We start from the raw sequence: 23,549 nt of genomic DNA on the forward strand, positions 1-23,549 counted from the left end.
AATTTTTTTCTAAAGGAATTTTTGCACTTTGTATGCGCTGGAGGACTTGCATTGAGCGTGGTGGAGATTATGTTGAAAAGTGATACAGCTTTGTACCACTTCTGCACAATATATAATATTTAAAAAATATTTAAGGTTTTCATTTGACTCAACCTCGTACAACAAGATAGACGCCACATTGTACTGAACGTGTCTGCAGGTCGAGAAACACAGCTTCTGACCTCTCGTATCTGTCCCTCCTACAGAAACATCTAATGTGGAGCAACGATCCGAAGCTGATACTACCCTTTGGGAAAAACCCAAGTTGTAGGCATTTGAGTATGGGCCCAAGTCGAATGTGAGAGAGTAGTAAAAAGTGCCTCATATCGTAATTAACAGGTTAACGTTACAATTTTTTTATGTTACAGGCAACTCCAGGAGAAGTCAGGGAGGCAGTTAAACACGCAATCGACGCCGGTTATCGCCATATCGACACCGCTGCTGTGTACCGCAACGAGTCAGAAGTGGGCGAAGCACTGCAGGAGAAATTTAAGGAAGGGGCAGTCAAGCGGGAAGAGGTGTTTGTCACCAGCAAGGTAAGGACCTCCGCAGAAAAAAATATATATAATGTGAGATGCAGGCATGGATCTAGAATTCGATATTGCGGTGGCGGGGGGGTCCACAGTTCATTACAGCCCCCCCCCCCACTCCCCTCAAAAAGAATCTAGCTGTCAGCACTTTTAATGTGTTACAAACATCGAATACAATAAAACGGGTAAAATATTTTCATACAGTAATTATTTGTTTACATAAATAATAATTTGTTTACATTAAAACTTAGCAGAGTGAGTACAATATCACTTAGCCCATGGCTGCGGACAGGGCGCGATAAGGGAGGGAACAACGCTAATGGCGGAAGCTCCTTAGCAGAAGGGATAGCGTCTAGGAGTGGTGTAGTTCTACAGCTTAAGCCAGGCGTGTCCAACCTTTACTAACCTGGGCCACATAAGGAAGAAGACTAGTATTTTTGGGCGCCCATACTGCACATAAAACTAAACATAAATGCTGAGAAAAATAAAAGGGGGAAAAAAAAGAAAATATAAGGTGTACAACTATGTTTCCGCTGTTTGCCGATAGGTGGCGACAGCGGAAAGTAGCGGTCGAAAGAAACAGATCGCAGGCGTCAGGCAGTTAGATTGGACCTCGGTCAACATAACGTCATTCAAACATTAGTCGATTTGTGTCCGCATCAAAGGGAGTTAGATTGGACCTCGGTCAACATAACGTCATTCAAACATTAGTCGATTTGTGTCTGCATCATAAAGCTGTTATTGATTGAAAATATCAGTTTACGAGCCTAATTCTCGTCATTTGCAGGTGTTGTTACTGTTGTCTTTCAATATGAAGAAAACAGCGGCTGAGTAACATCGAAAGCTCTCAAGTACGTATGATAAGGACACTATTGGTGAAAGAACGTGTCGTGAGTGGTTTCAACGCTTCGAGAACGGTGATTTTAACGTCGTAGACCGGCATAATGGTGGAAGAGATAATGTTTTCGAAGATGCAGAATTGGAGACATTACCGAGTGAAGACTTGCGTCAAACTCAAGAAGGATTGGCACAATTAGTGGGAGTGATACAGCAAGCCATTTAAAAACGTCTCACGACTATGGGCATGATTCAGAAAAAAGGAACTTACGTCCCGTGTGAGCTGGAACCAAGAGACAATGAACGGCGTTTGTGTCTTTGTGAACAGTCGAGGCAGAAAAGGAAGGGACTTTTCCATCGCATTGTGACCGGGGACGACAAATGGGCTCATTACAATAACCTTAAACGCAAAAAATCATGGAGATATCCCGGCCATGCTTCCACGTCGACGGCCAAACCGAATATTCACGGCTCGAAAATCATGCTCTGCATTTGGTGGGACCAGCTTGGTGTCATGCACTATGAGGTGTTAAAATCAAGTGAAACAATCACAGGTGCTCGTTATCGAATGCAATTAATGCGTTTGAGCAGAGCATTAAAAGACAAACGGCTGCAATACACCGAGAGGCACGATAAAGTCATTTTGCAGCACGACAACACTCGACCCCACGTTGCAAAAGAGGTCAAAAAGTTCTTGGAAACGTTAAAATGAGAAGTCCTACCCCAACCACCATATTCTCCAGACATTGCTCCCTCTGACCATCACCTGTCTGGAACAATGGCGCATGGTCTGGCTGACCAACACTTCCGATTCGTGGATCACTTCAAACGGTTAACAATTTTTTCGACGCCGGATTCGTACACTGCCCAAAAGATGGGAAAAAGTAGTGGCCAGCGATGGAAAATACTTTGAATGGTACATGTGTAATCAATTTGTTTCATTAAAGCCTCAAATGTTGGGGAAAAAAACGGCGGAAGCAAAGTTGTACATCTTGTAAAAAAGACAGTTGGAGGTGTATATAATTAGCTCACATCATCGTGCCGCGGGAGTTTCAAATTGAAAATATTCAGTTTATCATAGCTTTACATAAACAGTATTTTTTTCCGATCCTGTGACAGTCGCTTATTTCTTGGACTGCACTGATTCTTGCTTCGGCTCGCATGCGGCCCACTGGCCACGGGTTGGACATCCTTCGCTTAAGCCTTCACACAGACGCCTATCAAAGCACAACTTACAAGCCACCGCTAGCGAGTCTGCAAACGATCATATTAACTGGTTATGCCAGTATCACCAATTGTTTGAGAAGTCAACCGTTTATTATTAAAAACACAGTGGGTACACAATTACACTGAAATTGCAACACAGGGAACGATTTATTTTCGCCTGTTCTGTACACCTTTCTTCTTTCTCTTGTTGCCATGTTAAAATTTTTTTATTTTCCCAAAACACAGCGGAGTTTACACTATTTCACCTCACTAACATGCTAATGCAGCTGCAACTGCGGCAGAATCTAGAAACAGTCTACTTAAACAAACAACTGACGACAAGTACGATCAACAGCTTATGAAAAGATCGTTCTGTGGTAAAAATGAGACTGTGATTCCTTCACTTGGGTTGTTGCAAACGTATACTAACGCTCATTTCACCAGCTATCTATAGCCCTTAACGTAATTACATATTTTCCTTGAAAAAATCTGTCGCAGTAGATAAGGAAGTTTCGCAGGTTAGCTGTATGAAAAAATATTCTCCATTTTGAACTCTGTCATTTTCCAAAAATTCCTTTGGTAATCTGGGACTGTTTATGAGATGCGAGAGATGTTAGGAATATCTCACTTCTACTCTACCGTTTGCCACACGATCGAAAGTGAGTGCACTACATACAGTCTATTTTCTTGAGACTGGAGATAGATAAGTACCGATGTGACAAAAGTGATGGGATAGCGAGATGCACATGTAAAGACAGCGGTCGTACCGCGTGCACGAGGTATAAAAGGGTAGTGCATTGACAGAGCTGTCATTTGTATTTGGGTGATTCTTGTGCAAAAGTTTCCCGCGTGATTATGCCCGCACGACAGGTATTAACAGATTTGGAACGCGGAATGGTAGTTGGAGCTAGACGCATGGGACATTCCAGTTCGAAAATCGTTCGGGAACCCAATATTCCGAGATCCAGTGTGTCAAGAGTGTGATGGGAACATCACATTTCAGGCATTACTTCTCACAACGGACAACACAGTCCCTGACGGCCTTCACTTTATGCGGAGTTTGGATAGAATTGTCAGTACTAACAGGCATGCAAAATTGCGTGAGAAAACAGCAGAAATCGATGTGGGACACACGAGGATTGTATCCGTTAGGACAGTGTGCCGAAATTTGCCGTTCTGGACTACGACAGCAGACGACCGACGAAAGTGCCTTTGGTAAAAGCACGACATCGCCTGCAGCACATCTCCTGGTATTGTGACCATATCAGTTGGACCCTAGACAACTGGGAAACAGTGGCCTGGTCACATGAGTCCCAATTTCAGTTGGTAAGAACAGCGTGGTACAGACCCCGTGAAGCCATAAACCCAAGCAGCCAAAGAGGCACTGTGCAAGGTGCTGGTAGCTCCATAATGGTGGGGGCTGTGTTTACCTGGAATGGACTTGTTCTTCTGGATGTTTGGCTACTTGGAGACCATTTACAGCCGTTCACAGATGTCATCCTCCCAAACAATGATGGAATTTTTGTGGATGATAATACACCATATCAAAAGCCACAGATGTTCGTGATTGGTTTGCGGAACATTCTGGATAATTTGAGTGAAGGGTTTGGCCACCTAGATCACCAAACATCGAACATTTCTGGAGCATTATCAAGGAGTCAGTTTGTGCGTAAAATCCTGAGCTGAAACACTTTCGTAATTATGGATAGCTATACAGGCAATAAGGCTCAGTACTTCTGCAGGGGCCTCTAACGACTTGTTGAGTCCGTGCTATGTTAAGCTGCTGGGTTAAAGAACTTTTGTCACTTCAGTGTAGATCTCGTCTCACGTTTAAAGAAAAATTGAATATCTTAGCGCTTTTTCGTGTACAGAAATATATAATCTAACATGTATCAAACACCTCTATTTTTCATTGCAGACTATTCGAATTTCACGCAGTATCTTACTTAATATAAAAATATCATAATAACTAGGCATAATCATTAATGAAGTGATAAGTAGTTCATCATGAAGCTGACAAACCAGGCTATGAGATATGTGAGAATCATTTTTTTTACTGTCGTTTGAGAAAGGTTGCAGTGCACCCGGCATGTGCACATCTCTTTTCCTGCAGTGTAGCCAAGATGGGAAGAGAATGTTTCATTTATAAGTGAAAGTAATCCAGAGTTCAGTAGGTGACAGGTAACAGAGACACGCAGCTCTACCCCCCCCCCCCCCCCCAGCATTTCTGTGCTCAGGTCAAGTAATAATGCACTAGTTCTATGTCACTTTAGCATATCTTCCAAGAAATTTTAATAAAGAGAAATGCAGAATTTTAGAGTCATGTGGAAATATAAAGAAAAGTATTTCATCTGTATACTTAATAATTTACTACTATGCATGAGTTAAAGCACTCAGCTGAATGTTTGCATGCCGAGTTCTGCCAGTGGTTTGTGAGTGAAGGGGAATCTGGATTTCTGGATCCTCAGTTTTCATTTCTTCTTTCTCATTCAGCCTGTCAGGATATACAAATTCACAGAACATGTGCCATTACGCATCAGAAAAATCCTAGCAGTATTTCAAAAATTGGTGTTTGGCATGCAGCATTTTGTGCTCTCATCATAACACTATCCTCCCATTTGACTGGTAATGTTAACTAATATATCCAGGAACTCTTTAACTCTATGTTACTCAACTCTCGAAAAATTAGTGACTGTATCAGTATTTTCAGTAAGGCACACACTACAGTCTGTCGTTTCTGATGAGGACATGACAAGGTAGTGAAAACCTTATCATGAGTGCATGATGTGTTTGGAGAGGACAAGACAATCAACAAAGGCTATGCAGTCTCCTGACCACTTTTATTAACATATCTCTCTCTCTGTGATTTTGGCCTGTGAGGCATATTGAAATGTTAGGTATATTCAAATAATACTTACACACTGGAAAAGCTGCGGCAGAACATTGAAAGCCCATCTCGCAGTTTGTGAAATTGTGCACAGCATTGATGTCAGTGAGGACCAGTCAAGCACCTTGTCTGATGTTCATTAACAAAGGCCAATTCTGTACCTGTTTTATGGACCAGTTTTATTTTGTGTACTCTGTACACTATAATCTCTGTGATAGATAGTGAAGACTTAAGAAGAGACTGAAGATAGAAAATGATTAGAGATGAAGGAGAAAAGGAAAGGAGAAAGAAGAACATGAGGCCAGCAATTAAAGACTAGGAAATGCAGATTGTGTTGTACAGGACCTCTTATTGAAGAAAAGACTAAGCTATCATTATTTTGAGATAAACCAGTAATCCCATAGATTTAATAGTAGTAGTAATTACTGGTTGCAATTACAACAATTTGTGATGATTCAGACAGCAGTAAAATTATTATAGCACCTAAGGTGTTTAAATAATTCTCAGCTTTCAAGCCATATGAGATCAGAATGAAAACTCCAGCTTTCGACATTTACCTCCTAGTGCTTCATCAGAAACAATAGACTGTCATGGTTGTGCTATGGGAGCCTTTTTTAGCTCATAGATGGCTTGTGATTGGTCAGCATGGATCATCACCTATTGTGCTTCTTTCTCTCTGCAACATTACATCTACCAAAATATGTAGGCTTTTTGGAATACTAGGCATAAGACCTGTTTTCCAGTCACCTAAAAAGATAATAGAGCTGCTATACCCAGTTAATGAAAGACTCAGTCTCAGGGTAGTTGTGCAGACCACCAATGTCACATTAACAATCATTAATTTGAGATAATGACAGTTGGCGAGCACAGTTTAACAAGTAAACACAGAATAATGTTTGACGAAAATAAAATATTGTCCCAGCCTATTCTTACTGAGATTCTGTTATTAAGAGGCTGCAGAAATCAGAATAAGTGAGAATAATTTCAGCCAGCACAGTGGCAATACTCTTAGTGGTGCATGGTAGGGAGCTCTTGACTCTGAAAAGAAACAAACAAATTCTTCAAATTGCTCCTTTTAGAGCCGTGGCACCACTAGTGCAGGCATTCACAAAATCTTTGGCAGCATGATATGATGATCATATACATCAACCAATCACGAGCTGTATATGGGTTATAAAACATCAACATAACAGTGCCAATGACAGTCAGTTTGTCCTGAAAAAGACAATCAAAATGACTGTCATAAATTCAAGTCTTTACTCTATCTGATGAGGAAGAACACTTTGAATGTTTTATACAAGGTTTTTGCAACTAGAAACTTCATTTTCTTAACATCCACACTTTGAATGGAAATATTATACACTGTGATTTCATGACAATGGTAAATATATCAATGTGAGGTAAGGGACCGTTGTCTGGAAATGATGGGGTAAAGGTTATAAATGAAAACTGTTGTGACTCCCTATGACAGTAGATTGGTTCTACTGCAATCTCCTTCCTTTTCACATTTTGGAAGGAGGTAGTATAGACCAAAATGTTGTTGTTGTGGTCTTCAGTCATGAGACTGGTTTGATGCAGCTCTCCATGCTACTCTATCCTGTGCAAGCTTCTTCATCTCCCAATACGTACTGCAGCCTACATCCTTCTGAATCTGTTTAGTGTATTCTCTTGGTCTCCCTCTACGATTTTTACTCTCCACACTGCCCTCCAATACTAAATTGGTGATCCCTTGATGCCTCAGAGCATGTCCTACCAACTGATCCCTTCTTCTTGTCAAGTTGTGCCACAATAAGAAAACAAATATTCAGGAAACGCGGGCTCTAAAGTCCTTAAGACCTCTGAGCACTTTTTTCAGTAGAAGAGATGTGTTTCAGTGTAGTAAAGATAAGCAAGTGCTCACTTTAGAGCCCATGTTTACTGAACATATTTTTCTTGTTTTCATCTATGCTATACTTTCCAAAAATATGGAATGCAAGAAGCCTGCAGTAGAAGAGGTTCACAGTGAGAGGTATACGAACAATTTTCACTTGCACATTTCATCTCATTTGCTTTAGGACTAGTATCCAATTCCTCAAATTGATGCATTTACCCTTCTCTGTTACTCTCAATGTTTGTAACATCATTACAGAATAATCCTGGGCATTCCTCATTGAAGCCATCAACTGTCATATTTTTCCAGCTTAAAAAGTGAACTGCAACCTTGTGAATAAAATCAGAATTTAGCTCTTCCTGGCAGTAAAAACAAATTTTTAGTTCTTAATACAGAATTGAAGATACATCATTCGGTGTCAAAGTTTGGTTTTCCATGCTTATTCCAACTTTCAACCTGTTATTAATATAACAGTATTTTTATCTTTGCACATGTATATTGAGTATTAGTAGGATGGAGACATTAAGTTCCATGGAGAGAACTATCACTTTAACTTCCCTTTCGTGTATGAGATTATTTTAATATTACAGTTACAACACTCCACTTCACAAACACTCATTGCAGTCTTATACATGCTACATGCAGCCTCTATGAGGCTGTATCAAAAAAGAAACCAAACTTATATTTTTAAACCTTTTTATTTACGTTTCAGGCACAGCCCTTCAAGCTCCACTTGCACTAATACACTTGCACCTCTAATATTTTATTTCATTTTGCAAAAGATTATTTAAATTCAGCTTTTGTGATGCTTGACAGAGCCTCCATTACTTTTTCTTCATCTCAGCAGTATCAGCAAAACATACTCCTTTCACATCTCTTTCCATTCTATGAAACAAAAATGCCACACGGGGCAAGGCCAGATGAGTATGGGTCGGTGAGGAACAGGTGTCATACCATTTTTGGTAAAGAATGATTGTACAGATAGGACTGTATGAGCAGTGATATTGTCATGGTGGAAAAATCACTCACCCGACAACCACAAATCAGGCCCCTTCTGCCACACATTGATGCTTATCTTTTCAAAACTTCCAATTAGAAAGCCTCATTAACTGTCTGAGTCTGTGGAACAAACTCTGAATAGACAATTCCTCTCACATCTAAAAAATGAATCAGCGCTGTTTTAATGTTTGATTCACCTGATGAGCTTTCTTGGGGTGAGGTGAACTTGAAGTCTTCCATTGGCTTTGCTGTTGCTTAGGTTCTGGGTTGTAAGCATAGCACCAAGTTTTGTGGCCAATGATAATTTTTGAAAAATAGTTTGGATCATTTTGGGATTCTTGTTTCAAAGCACAGTATGCTTCCATGAGACCTTGTTTTTGTTCAGCATTCAGCAGACATGGCATGAATTTGGCAACCACCCTTTTCATTCCCAAATAGTCTGTCACAGTTTGCTGTAGTGAGCTCCAAGTCACTCCTGACAGATCTAAAATTTCTTCAGTGTCTGTTGTTGATCTTCACAGATGACTGCATGAATATTTTCAACGTTTTCATGTGTTTGGGCCATGGAAGGATGACTAGTATGAGGTTTGCCATCAATTCACATTCCACAATTTTTGGAATGGGAATACAATTCAGACAGTTGAATTTTCCCAACAGTCTCATCCTTGCACTTCAGTTTTAACATTTCAAGAGTTTCTGTTCCACTATTTCTGATCAAAAATCAGAATTTTACCATCTAATGCTGTTCATACAAATTAGCCATTGCAAAAACAACAATCACATGAAATATCTGTCACTATAATCCCTGTTCAACTAGTCACGACTTTCTTCAGTAAAGACACTTAGCCAACTGATTCTGGAATGTTCATTTTATGTGCTCCTAGTGACAGAATGCACTACTAAAAAAACATTGCCCATCAAAAAATTAGTTTAGTTTCCTTGGGTATCCCCTTGTAGAGTTTACATGCTAGGCTGAAACCAATCTCAACATTGAGGTCTACACACCAAGTATGCCTCATCATTTCCACTAGGAGAAGCTTGAAATTGAGTGTTTGGTTTCCTACACAGTAGTCTTATGTGGATTCTAGGGAGTTATTACCTGATGATGGCCTTATAAGTTAAATACTGGGTTGAGTCAGTAGTAAGCAAATGTTAGTGCAACAAATATTAATGTAATTTGTTTGCTTTTCATACATAAATATGAAATTGTTCTTCCTAAATGTGATGAGAGTATCCATCACTGTTATATAAAATTCTGTTATGATTGCGACAACATAAGGCTCACAATTACCAAATACCAGATATAACCAAAAGTCATCAGAAACCACAGTTGATTGGGTACCATCTCTTATTTTGAGTACACAGTCATATTGAATTTTTGAAATGTTGTCAGCTATGACTGTACTGTTTTATTTATTCACAACTGCAATTTTTGCTTTCCAGTCATTGTTAAGCGGGAATGAAGTGTGTCAGCTAATATCAAAACGGCCATTTATTTTGACATGTACCAAAACATTTCATTACCTCTTGAGAATGGCTCGAAGGGAAAATTGCAGTTATTAAGAAATAAAGTAAAACAGTGAAATGCAACAAGATCATGTAATTAAAAAAATGAATGTTAGTGAGTGACCGACTGTACATCCTAGAGTGTGAAACTGCAAGCACAGTGCATCAATATTATAATATTGTCCATCAGAATGAATCAAAGGAGAAGACAGAGAGAGTTCAAATCCATGTCCAGTCATTCAGATTTAGGTTTTCCATGATTTCTCCAAATAGCTTGAGGCAAATACCGGGATGGTGTCTCTGAAAGCGCATGGCCAACTTCCTTGCCTAATCCAATGGGACCAATGACCTCGCTGTTTGGTTCCCTCCCTAAATCAACAAACCAACCAACTGAAGGGATCCACAAGTCTTAAGTCTGAACGTCCAGTCAGGGATTTCACAGAAATAAATGTGTCCATGTTCACTATTAACATTGTTAATGTGAACTGGAAGCAGCAAGAAAGTACATATGCCAAATGTAACTTTCCAATGAAAGCTTGACTTAACCAAACATCTTTGAGATTAATTGGAGTATCTGTGCTAGTACTTTGATAATAGATCCAGCTACATCCAGTGATCATACCCCAGGAAGAATGAAGACAAGTTACATTTTTAACATATCACAGATGAGTGGAAATATATGTGTGAACATTTAAAGCGTCAGAAAGAGGTCCAACCCACTGTTAGCAGTATGTGTACAACCTTTGAAAAGGGCAACAGTAGGTGTGCTGTTATAGAAGGGCTCAAAGAGAATTTCCTGTATTGTGAATTTTTAAACTTCCTGGCAGATTAAAACTGTGTGCCCTACCGAGACTCGAACTCGGGACCTTTGCCTTTCGCGGGCATATGCTCTACCATCTGAGCTACTGAAGCACGACTCACGCTCGTTCCTCACAGCTTTACTTCTGCCAGTATCTCCACTGTGAGGACCGGGCATGAGTCGTGCTTCGGTAGCTCAGATGGTAGCACATATGCCCGCAAAAGGCAAAGGTCCCGAGTTCGAGTCTTGATCGGGCACACAGTTTTAATCTGCCAGGAAGTTTCATATCAGCACACACTCCACTGCAGAGTTAAAATCTCATTGTGAATTTTGTCTGGCACAAAGTGTAGTGCCACTGAACAGTTATAGGGTGCTTCCTGTGAGATCATGAGAGTCAAAACAGTGGGTAAGAAAACTCATTTTGCATATCTGTGCAAGATATTTACATGACAGATTAGTAAGATAATTTCTGGAATTCCTAAAATCAGATATTTGCCAGTAGAGAAATGCCTGTGTAAACCTTTCTGCCCTTAATTCTCTGCAGTCCAATGAAATAGCTTTTGTCTTTCCTGTGAATGCGTTTTTTCTTTTAGTTTTTCAAGGGCTAAACTTTATTTTTTGAATATTATGTTTTCAACTGTAGAGATAGATATTCTTCTTATTCTGTACATGACTTTAATGATATTGACTCTTCATTCACCATGTTCTGTAGATCCCATAAAGATGAAGAATCTTCAGAGATATGGAACGAGTCAAAGACAAGGAAATTAAATAAAATTATCTTTTTACTGGATTAACAATAAACTATCTCTATACTGGTTAATGCTATTCATTCTTATGTGATTTAAATTTAACTGAGTAACTCTTTATCTGGCAACTTTATAACAAACACTGCAACTTTTCAATACTTGGATCCAGGTATCCTGATAATTTTTAGAAAGAGTTGCTAATGAGGCATATTTCTGACTTTCTTTTGAATTCATCGGTATTCTGTGATTCTTGCTTTATGTAAGATGAGACTTGAATGTCACCTCACCCAAGTACAAAACTTCAATAGGAACTCTGTACAAAGAAACAAAGACTACATGAAAATTATTTTTGTATCTTGTTTTGTGACTGAGTAAATCATGTTTTAACTGAAAATGATTTTCTATCAGCAATAAAAACCATTCAGGAGTAAATGTAATGGATGCGAGTGTAAGAATTCCAAGATCCTTAAAGAGGCTCCTGGAAGATGTCCCCAGTACCTCATCTCCTACCTTCCAAACTTTACATAAGTTCTCCTGCATACCTTATGGGACAAAAACTCCTGTAACAAACATATCCAGGAGAACATCTGTGGAGTTTGGAAGGTAGGAGAGGGGCTATTGACATAAATAATGGGTCATGGGTTATGCTTAGGTAGCTCAGTTGGTAGACGAATTGCCTGTGAAAGTTCCAGTATTTGAGTGTCTGAAATACATTTCAGTCATCAATATTACATTGTTGATACTCATACCTGAAGTTTCCATTGTCTGATTAATATTACATGAGTTTTTATATTGTTTTCAATATGGAAATATTCTTTTACTTATGAAACATGATCTTTACTTCCAGGTTTTAATTTTAATCCTTTTTAAAATTATTGTGGATTTGTTTTCTGATGCAGCCTTGACTATTGCAATTTACCTGACATAGTCATAATGCACAAAGTGAATGTTCAGAAAATTTGTTGGCTAGTTTCCTAAACATCTGGAAAATGCCACATAGGTGACTGCTTTCTGCAGCAGAAAAATATAGAAACTAATATTATTGTTCCAGTTGTGGAACACTTGTCATAGACCGGAACTGGTTGTGCCAACATGCAAGAAGACACTAGCAGATCTTAAACTGGATTATGTTGACCTCTATCTTGTTCATTGGCCATTTGCATATAAGGTGAGTCAACTATTGATGCAATACCTAACCAAATATTGTAATTAATAACATTGACAAAGATGCTGTGACTTACCAAACGAGAAAGCACTGGTAGATAGACACAATAGAAAACACACAAAGATACACACAAATTTCAAGCTTTCACAACCCAAGGTTGCTTCATCAGGAAAGAGGGAAGGAGAGGGAAAGATGAAAGGATGTGGGTTTTAAGGGAGAGGGTAAGTAGTCATTCCAATCCCGGGAGTAAGTCTTTACACTCCCGTGATTGGAATGACTCCTTACCCTCTCCCTTAAAACTCACATCCTTTCGTCTTTCCCTCTCCTTCCCTCTTTCCTGATGAAGCAACCTTGGGTTGCGAAAGCTTGAAATTTGTGTGTGTGTTTGTGTGTTTTTTATTGTGTCTATCCACCAGCGCTTTCTCGTTTGGTAAGTCACAGCATCATTGTTTTTTATATATATATTTTCCCCACGTGGAATGTTTCTTTCTATTATATATATATATATATATATATATATATATATATATATATATATATATATATATATATATATATATATATGTCTAAGGTGATGAAACTTACCAAACAAAAGCGCTGGCAGGTCGATAGACACACAAACAAACACAAACATACACACAAAATTCTAGCTTTCGCAACCAATGGTTGCCTCGTCAGGAAAGAGGGAAGGAGAAGGAAAGACAAAAGGATATGGGTTTTAAGGGAGAGGGTAAGGAGTCATTCCAATCCCGGGAGCGGAAAGACTTACCTTAGGGGGAAAAAAGGACAGGTATACACTCGCACACACACACATATCCATCCACACATACACAGACACAAGCAGACATTTGTAAAGGCAAAGAGTTTGGGCAGAGATGTCAGTCGGGGCAGATGTACAGAGACAAAGATGAAGTTGAAAGACAGGTGAGGTATGAGCGGCGGCAAATTGAAATTAGAAATTAGCGGAGATTGAGGCCTGGCGGATAGCGAGAAGAAAGGATATGCTGAAGGGCAAGTTCCCATCTCCGGAGTTCTGACAGGTTGGTGTTAGTGGGAAGTATCCAGATAACCCGGACGGTGTAACACTGTGCCAAGATGTGCTGGCCGTGCACCAAGGCATGTTTAGCCACAGGGTGATCCTCATTACCAACAAACACTGTCTGCCTGTGTCCATTCATGCGAATGGACAGTTTGTTGCTGGTCATTCCCACATAGAACGCTTCACAGTGTAGGCAGGTCAGTTGGTAAATCACGTGGGTGCTTTCACACGTGGCTCTGCCTTTGATCGTGTACACCTTCCGGGTTACAGGACTGGAATAGGTGGTGGTGGGAGGGTGCATGGGACAGGTTTTACACCGGGGGCGGTTACAGGGGTAGGAGCCAGAGGGTAGGGAAGGTGGTTTGGGGATTTCATAGACATATTTTTCCCACGTGGAATGTTTCCCTCTATTATATATATACATATATATTTAAAGACCTATGTCTGCTTGTGTCTGTATGTGTGGATGGATATGTGCGTGTGTGCGAGTGTATACCTGTCCTTTTTTCCCCCTAAGGTAAGTCTTTCCGCTCCCGGGATTGGAATGACTCCTGACCCTCTCCCTTAAAACCCACTTCCTTTCGTCTTCCCCTCTCCTTCCCTCTTTCCTGATGAGGCAACAGTTTGTTGCGAAAGCTTGGATTTTGTGTGTATGTTTGTGTTTGTTTGTGTGTCTATCGACCTGCCAGCGCTTTTGTTCGGTAAGTCACCTCATCTTTGTTTTTATATATATATATATATATATATATATATATATATATATATATATATACACACACACACACACACACACACACACACACACACACACACACAGTCTGTAGTCAGTTGGAAGCAAATGTGTGCTATATGTCATGACAACTTCGTCAAAGTATGAAATAAAAATTTCTTTTAGGTAAATGAGCAAATTTTTTTGACATGAATTCTTATTTGTGAAAGTGACTAAAATTGGTAATTTCTACATTGTGATTAAAAAAATAGGGCTACCTCTGTTCATATTGTATCCATTGGCTCATTCATAATGTGGTGTAGATCCTGTCAAGGAGGAGAAACTTTAGGGATGTAGAACTTACACATTAACACAGTGGGCAGTTATCATAAACTGTAGTAATAACTAACTATTTTGAAACTGCTGGAAACTATTTGTGATTGACCAATACAAATTAAACACGGGAGTGATATTACTCTGAATAAAGTAGCTGTCTTCTTAGTCTTTAAATAGTTGCTGTTTACCTCACATTGTTAGCTTAACTTTCCTATTTCTCAATGACTTGGCATGTTTCTCACTGAATCCAGCCCAGAAACATTACATTCAACAGCAGAAAGTTCTATGAAAATAGTTTCAGAAGGCTTAACCAAAAACAAACCCATTGTAGAAGGCATGTGTCAACTTCCATTTAGTTCTACAATCTAGAAAAATGTCGTTAGTCGACAGTGCAGTTTCCCTACATTAGACAAACTGGGAGATCAATCTGCACTAGGCTTAGAGAAAACCATATAATTTGGAGATTAAAGAAGCCAGATCCATCCTTTGCTGAACATTGCCCAATGAAAACCACAAATACATAATAGATGTAGAAGTCCTGCACATAGAGGGAGAAGGTGCAAAGCTCACTCAGTTAGAAATTTTAGAAATTAAGGAACAGTTGTGTGTATGCTCACATTTATTACTGAAAGAACACATATTCACCCCTTTCAGACAAATTCAATGCCTACATAGAACAATAACCTTGGTGACCTCATACATGTAACAAAAAATTCCATTCCTGTGCATAGCTTTATTCCAAGCATATGTTTAAGTGTTGCATTGTCATTAGGTATACAAACAAAAGGTACAGAGCTTGGATAGCTTTTGGAATGCACTTCCTCATTCAAGCTTGTAGAAAAAACATGCACACAAACACACACAAACTCACTCACATGTACAGGTCTGTCTTCCTACATTGTGCTCAGTCAACGGCTAAAAAGTTTTTCAAGCTTTTGGGAAAAACATGAACACACTCACTCACATGCACATGCTTGTTTCCTTACATTGTGCTTAGTCAACTGCCAGCTCTTTCCTGGCTTACAGTGAGTGTACTGGGATGAGGTGTGGGTGTGGGGTGGGGTGGGGCGAGAGATGAAGAGAGGCGAGAGCCAGTGAGGGGTTGGGAGGAAGTGTCTAGTGGCTCATGGGGAACAATTTAGCTGGGAGTGCAGTTAGAGGCGGCAGGTGGCAAACAGATGGGAGAGAATGTGAGTTCATAGACTAGGACATGAGATAACAGCACACAACTAGCTGATGTGGGGACACAAATTGGATGGGCATACAGGAGCAGCGAATTATGTGCACATGCGTGCGCGCACATGCGCGCGCACACACACACACACACACACACACACACACACACACACACACACACACACACACACACACACACACACACACCCATACACCCACCCACCCACCCACCCACCCACCCACACACACACACACACACACACACACACACACACACACACTCTCTATTGTGTGGGGAATGTGAGCGAGTGAGTGTGTGTGTGTTTGTGTGCATGTTTTTCTGATAAAATTGAGAAAGGAAGTCCATTCCAAAAGATAGCCGAGCTCTGTACCTTTTGTTTGCATACCTATCGATGACACAACACTTCTGCCTTTGGGTGAGTTGTCTCCTGAATAACAAGCTCATCTTTGTTAGACACTTGTCTCTGTGATCAGTTACGTAGTAGAAAATTATCTGAAACCTAGATCATACAGTAATAATGAAGTTTGTGAAACAAGGTGAAAAAAGTGTTTAATTCAGTTAATACAATGTACAACATTTCACCAAGAAACCACAGTTGAATCAACTAAAATAACTGTATATACTTCTCATTGAATAAGAAACACAGTGATCCTATATTAAAAATTAAAGATAATGTATCAGAATGAGTAATATCAAATTCTTGGGGTTGAGTGTAAAATGCAAGTAGAAATGGACAGAACATGTGAGGGTTTTGGCAAACATTATCCATAGTATGTTATGCTCTGCAGATCCTTTCACCAGTGTGCAATATTTCATGCCTCAAAGTGAGCTATTTTTCATATATGCATTTAGTCCTCAGTTTTGGGATGACATATGGGGAACAAGCGCTGGTAACATACAAACTGTCTTAAAGGGACAGAAAAGGCATGTATGAAGAATAACAAATGGTAGCAATAGGGCCTGTTTGTACTAATTTATTCAAGAGGCTAGAAATTCTGACTGTCTCAAGTGAATACAACCTCCTCACTACAATGTACACAAGAAGAAATTAAATACATAATATGAAACTAGATCCAGCCACTACTTGTACCTGAACAGGAAAAACAAGTCAGAAACACTAGAATAGTATGCTATACGAAGACCTAAAACTGTACAAAAGGCTGCCACAGGAAATTAAAGGTGTAAATGAACTCAATATGCTTTAGAGAAAATGGCTAATTAGGAACAAAATTAAGTAGGGAAGTCACCCAGGACCAGGACTAACATGGGCATAACTGTATGACAGCACAGAAAAATGGAGATCAGCAGTTAAATGCCAGCATAACATTTCAGAAAACTTGAGATATCAGGGTTGCCACATGTTTTCCTAAGTGTAATTGTCTGATATTTCCATGATTTCCAGACAAGTTTTAGCATTTTTCCCTGACATATTTTGAGATCTCAAGGGTAAGTTAAGTTCTAAGTTGACAATATATCTATCTTAGCACCTATGATACAAGAAACAATAGTGTAAACAAGGAAATATCTAAAAATAACTTGCAAGTATATGGCATTTCCTGATGTGAGCAATGACCTTAATACTAACATCAACATCTTTTGTAATGAACTGTTTTTAGATGGAGAAAGCAAGCCTGATGGGATTTGTGACAATATTATGAAAAGGGAAGTTGCTACTCACTATATAGCGGAGATGATGAGTCACAAATAGGCACAACAAAAAGACTGTCACAGATAAAGCTTTCGGCCAGTAAGGCCTGCATCAACAATGGACAACACACACACACACACACACACACACACACACACACACACACACACACACACACACACACACAACACACACACACACAACTGCAGTCTCAGGCAACACTCTGCAGTGTGGAAAGCTTTATTTGTGACAATCTTTTTGTTGTGCCTATCTGCGACTCAGCATCTCCACTATATGGTGAGCAGCAACTTTAATTGTCACAAAATGGTTACATTCCATTCTGAATTTTCCATTGTATGATGGGATATGCGTTTCATTAAGACCACTGATATTATTTTATTACAATAAACAAAACACATTTGCTGACAAAAATATTCATTTCCTTGGAATTGCAAGACAGATTTAAAATCCCTTCACTGATTTAAGAAATATCTACAGAAAAAAGTAGGCCTCTTGAAAGAAGTGTGTAAGACAGGGAAGAATTGTGTACACCAACACTGTAGATGACAGCCAATAAGATGTTGGTTCTACTATGTTCGTTGTTTTTGGTTATTACCCACTGTGTTATATCTACTATTTTACAAGTGTTGTGTAGTTTTTATTTTTTGAAATATGTGATACATAGCATACAAACTGCCAGCAACTGACAAAATTTTCTTCTTCTTATTGTCCATACTTTCTAACATAGGAACTACTTTTAAACTGCCAAAATTTAATAGAACAAATAAAATGTCTATAAAACGCCACACTGTATAACGTACTTATGGTGAGACAGTCGCAATTCCTGAAATCCAATGCTGATGGTCTGTGGATTGCTGAGGAGCACTGTGTGGATAAACCATGCAAATCCAGTGCATTATGCCACACACAAACAGACCTGGCCTGTGGGCAGATTGGTGAGACTAGATCCAACGGGCAGCGCCTGCACGTAGTGGGAGCTGAATGGCTTCAGATTGGCAGGCCTGACTCAATACATATACACTCAGAAATGGCCTCCGGTTTTGACCTGTTGGGGAAATCCACTAATGTGGCCAGCTATTCATGAGTCATAGACAGCATGTTGATGAAATGAGAGCACGGTGATCAGTCCATGCAACAGAAAACTTGATACTCTGAGAATCAATAATACTGAGGGTAGGTAGCAACTCACCATAAACATGATTGTTGAACCACAGACAAGCATGTAGAAAAGTCAATCACACTCTCACAACTAAATTTTCAGCCACAGCTTTTGTCAGAAAATGAAAGCACACACGTAATCACTCAGACACAACTCATGGAAGTATGACCACTGTCTCCAGCCACTGTGTCTACAGTCTCTGAGAATCAGATCCAAACAAATGACCTCTCATGCCTCCCTGCCTCTTGTCGGTAGCTGTTAGGCTAACTGCAAGAATTGGTGGCAGCACTGACTGCAAGCTAGGGGGAATGGTATGAAGGGGAGAAGCAACAGGAATGAGGGAGTAGGGAAGTGGTGCATGCATGTATTCAGCTGCAACCAGCCAGTGATGATGCATGACACCTTGATAAACAAACCATTTTATTTACTGAGACAAAATGAGATTTTTCCAGTGTTTTTCCCAAATTTCCCTGATTTCCCTGATATGTTTGAAATTCCCTGAATATTACCTGATTTCCAGAACCTGTGGTAACCCTGGATATTAAAGATTTAGAGAGCGTAATTAACAAATCAATGATAAGGAAAGGGACTCTCTGTTCCAGGAAATACATTTGATTTCTTTCCTGTGATTAAACATGGAAAAAATTTCATCAATGTACCTATTGTCAGAACTGGGTTCAACAATGACTTATTTACATGACAGCCTGCTCTAACAAACCATTATACAAAAATCATAATAAAGGAAAAAGCCACACGGATTCCCCATGGCTGTAGTTTTCATCTGTATGTATTTAATATACAAGCCACTTTTGTGATTAATCGAGTTGTTTCATAAATTTCATTAGTTCATAAGTTTTGAATCAATTTCCTACATAACAGATGATATATACTCATTGCATATTGTGGTACTGTTTCTTTCTTTCATCTTTTTGTTTTGTCTGTGTGTGGTGTATGGCGGACAGGCATATGTTAAAAAATGAGTTATTCAAACCAAATATAATATGCCTTGCCATTTAACTTTCATATCCAAATGCTACTGATTTAACAGGAAGGGGATGAGTTTTATCCTGCAGAGAATGGCATTGCAATTACTACTGATATTGATTATTTGGATACGTGGAAACAAATGGAAGAGTGTGTCAACTTAGGTCTGGCGAAAAGCATTGGTGTATCCAACTTCAATAGCAAGCAACTCAGCAGATTACTTGAAGCAGCTACTATCAAGCCTGTTATAAATCAGGTAATAGTATTATAGCATTTCTTGCATCTTCTGCACAGTTCCATACAGAAAAAGATATATTGCTTGTTTACAGAACTTGTCCTCTTAGACAATAATTCTTCATGATGTTGAGCAGTCCATGGCTACAAATAATACTTTTGATAATATTGCAGGAATGGATAAAGCTGTGAAAAAATATAATAAATGATTATTTATGATATTTACACTTTTTTTTTACTTTAGGCCACTGTGAAGAATATGTTACTACTCAACACAATATAGAATTTTCTGAAAAGTAAATAAGATTTGGCTTCCAGGCTTATGCATTGAATTCATTCATGTGTTAATAGAATGCATACTCTGCTGCAGCCTGATACTGGTTTAAGGAACAAATGAAATAACATTTGCATGATAATACTTAGGTTGATGGTTTCTTAGCTTTCAAAATACATCAGCTTCAGCTTTGATACTATTGTTGCTGATACTACAGCAATGCAATAATTAAATCTATCCCCCAGAGCTAGATATAATGTATGTATGTGTAAAGTTTCTTTTGTTATTTATTACAGATAAGGAATACCAGTAATCAAATTTGCTGTCATGGGAAAAGATGTTATAATAATGGCAGAAGTTTCCCAAATTCAACTATAAGTAATATCACTAATAGTAACCAAGAAGTTATCAGTTTGAATACAATGCATATTGGGACAGAACATGTCATCTTATTCTGTGAGAAGTTTTCAATTAATTATTATGATTTGTTTGAGAGTTATAAAACAAAGTTACAGAACATTTCTTGGAAACTGGCCAAACTGTAAATAAATTTAATACCTGACATAAACAGAGCACATTTGGCCTGAATGTAATACGGATATTTGCCTTTAAATTCCACCTGTAACGTAATAATTTCTGTCATTTTGTAACCATGCTCTCCCCAATAATTCACAGATACAAAAATGTAGGAAATTTGTTTTTAATTTTTGTTGCACAGATTGATAATCTAGTGCAACTAGAATGCATGGGTGAGACTGATAGATCAATGTATTTAAAAATTTCTCATCTGTTTGTCTATCAATCTTGAAATCTTGATTGTTGCCTAGAGGGTACATAAAGCTGATTTTTTTAGAAAAGAACACAATTAAGATGAAATGTATAAGTACATCCTTTCATGTATTGTCTCCATGTCACATTCACCATTAGTTGTACATTTTCATATTAACTAGGTTACCTTCAAAGTGACTATATATTTTTCCATCATACAGGATCTAACCATCACACCATGATATATCCAGATTGACTCAAAATAAGCTGCTACAAGAGAGTAGTAACTCACATGCATTTTTTAGAAAAACCAAGAACAAATAACCTGCTTGTGAAGATAAAGAAATATAATAACTTATCTGCACAACATAGTACTGTATGAGAACTGAACTGTGTGACTAGCTCCGTAGGACTATCCCATGTGGGTTTCTGGGACTTACTTAACCAAAGACATCGGACCAAAATGTAAACTGCAATCTGTATTTTGCACAGCTGAAATAGAAACCCATGTGTCTCTGTGGAATGTAAATTAGGAACCAAATTTCTGCCTTGCATGTGGTATCGTTATGTGAAGCTGTTAGCATTGCAGTTTTATCTCTGATGGTTGATGGTACCAGTTCAGTTCGCTCTGTGACTCGAGTGTGTTACGTCATGTATCCTCATACGTTTCAACTTGCTGTAAAATAAAGAGTGTTGTGTACTCTGTATTACTGTATCTTCTATCATTTACTATCACTAAGTACTGGAGTTCCACACTGGTGACCCTGAACTTTGAGTGAACGCTAAACTAGTGCAAATTTCTCGACAATGTGGCCCTCACACATTGATTGTGTTATGCAGACAATGAAATTTCATCGCTCTCTTGCATCTCTCACTATTAAAAGACATGAACAGTGCTCCGTATGTTGCCCAAGTGATTAAAAGAGACAATGACACTTCTTCACATTGCAGCCTCATTGCAAATTGCAGGTGCACAACAATGCAATGCAACTGACAATCTGCCTCTTGACTTTGTTACGAACTCTACCAGCGTAATATCTACTCCTGCAGTCTCTCAAAATTTTCATGACCTGGACTATTGAGCCATACTGACCACATAACAGCTGTTATTGCATGTACCAGACATGTGTCTGCCCGGTACGCATTCTGTCTCGTCCCTGCCCCCGACATGCCATCCGCTCTCTAATCCATGCAGCTGCCTGCATTACCAGCCACCATACACTTGCAGTTCTACCTGTGATGTGTGGTCATATTCCAACCACAATATCAAACCATACAGTTGACTGCTTCGTGGCTCAATCTACCATCATTTGATAGATAACCAACACCTGTGGTTTGCGTTCATTGAAAGCATATTCACCACCAACACCAGACAACATGAACTATGTCACTGTGTATGGACAAGTATGGGACCACCAACTCAATGCTGTAGTGAGGCCTCTGCTGTATTCCTGATGAGCAGCTACATCAGATACTTTACAACCAACATTTACAGGAGGGGACCTCCTCAAACTGTGGTAGTGTTCTTCACAGTAAATTAGACCTGTGCATCAAGCCTGATAAAGCACTGTGGATGACGTGGATCATCATACTCCCATCCCAGGTGCAGATGACTTTACTTGCCGCTAGTAACCAATCTCCTGATGCCTGCCTTTCCCTGGCTAACCACATTTTCACCATTTCTTGATATAGGTACAGCATCAACAAAGCTCCTAACAGTGGTATACATATGCATGCTCCACTGCCATGTGTGTGACCTCTTGCTGCCACCAACAGTCACCGAGCGCTCCCGGCCCCACCAACTCTGACATCACAGCAGCCATCACCTCCTGTGTTTACAAAACAAATTTAGCTCCAGATGTCACTCTTGATACATCAGCAGCCATGCACATGCAGTCTTGTCTCTGTTGGTACAATGGCCACTTTGGCACATCTCTGTCATCAACCTTGTAATTATCCAATCTGGCCTCATGGCCTGCGGGAGTCTCCCCAAGCTGTGGACAATGTGTATGCTGCCTTGACACACACAAAGTCACCACCTGCCCACCAGCTTCTTATGTCACTCTGAACAACAGTCTGCAGATCCTTGAACACATTAGAGTATTATATTTCCTGGTTGGCACTAGATTGCAGGTCAGCACAGCACCTCACATGGCTATGTCGGCAGCTTCGCACCTTTTCTCGATAGCTGCTAATGGTTCTACTATCGCTGTTAGGGATATCCAGATATAGACTATAGACATTGGCTTTGCTCACCCTTCACATGGTCATTCATCATCACTGATGTTATGGAAGTGGTCCTGGGGCCTTTCACCTTGTCCCCTTACAGCATGCAAACAAGCTCACCTACATGCCTCCTGACTGGACTGCTGACAGCACATGCATCCTGGATGCCTCACTACCCAAACGTGCCAATGCTACCTGATACCTCAAGTTGCCTGACGCAGTGGTACCCACCTCACTGTTTACCCAAGTCAGTACATTGTCTGCCACTTATTCCATCCCCACTCCTTTGCTGTCTGCTGTCGTCCACAGTGTGCTCACACTGCCACTACTCACCTTCCCCACCCCCTTGCCTGTACCAGAGGATGC

At 39.5% G+C, this 23,549-nt stretch overlaps 1 protein-coding gene across 2 annotated transcripts in view; it reads left to right on the plus strand.

The window, feature by feature from the left end:
• The window catches only part of LOC124545138 (aldo-keto reductase family 1 member B1-like), a 107,111-nt gene that overhangs the window by 51,917 nt on the left and 31,645 nt on the right, over window positions 1-23,549 (plus strand). Inside the window, exons 2-4 of one of the 2 annotated variants that reach the window (XM_047123963.1) lie at window positions 408-575; window positions 12,474-12,590; window positions 19,746-19,937. In XM_047123963.1, coding sequence (XP_046979919.1) covers window positions 408-575; window positions 12,474-12,590; window positions 19,746-19,937 — 477 coding nt within the window. The remainder of the gene's footprint in view (window positions 1-407; window positions 576-12,473; window positions 12,591-19,745; window positions 19,938-23,549) is intronic. The other variant, XM_047123964.1, reaches the window with a different exon arrangement.

Source organism: Schistocerca americana, chromosome 8 (assembly GCF_021461395.2).
Source record: "Schistocerca americana isolate TAMUIC-IGC-003095 chromosome 8, iqSchAmer2.1, whole genome shotgun sequence".
Lineage (NCBI taxonomy): Eukaryota > Metazoa > Arthropoda > Insecta > Orthoptera > Acrididae > Schistocerca > Schistocerca americana.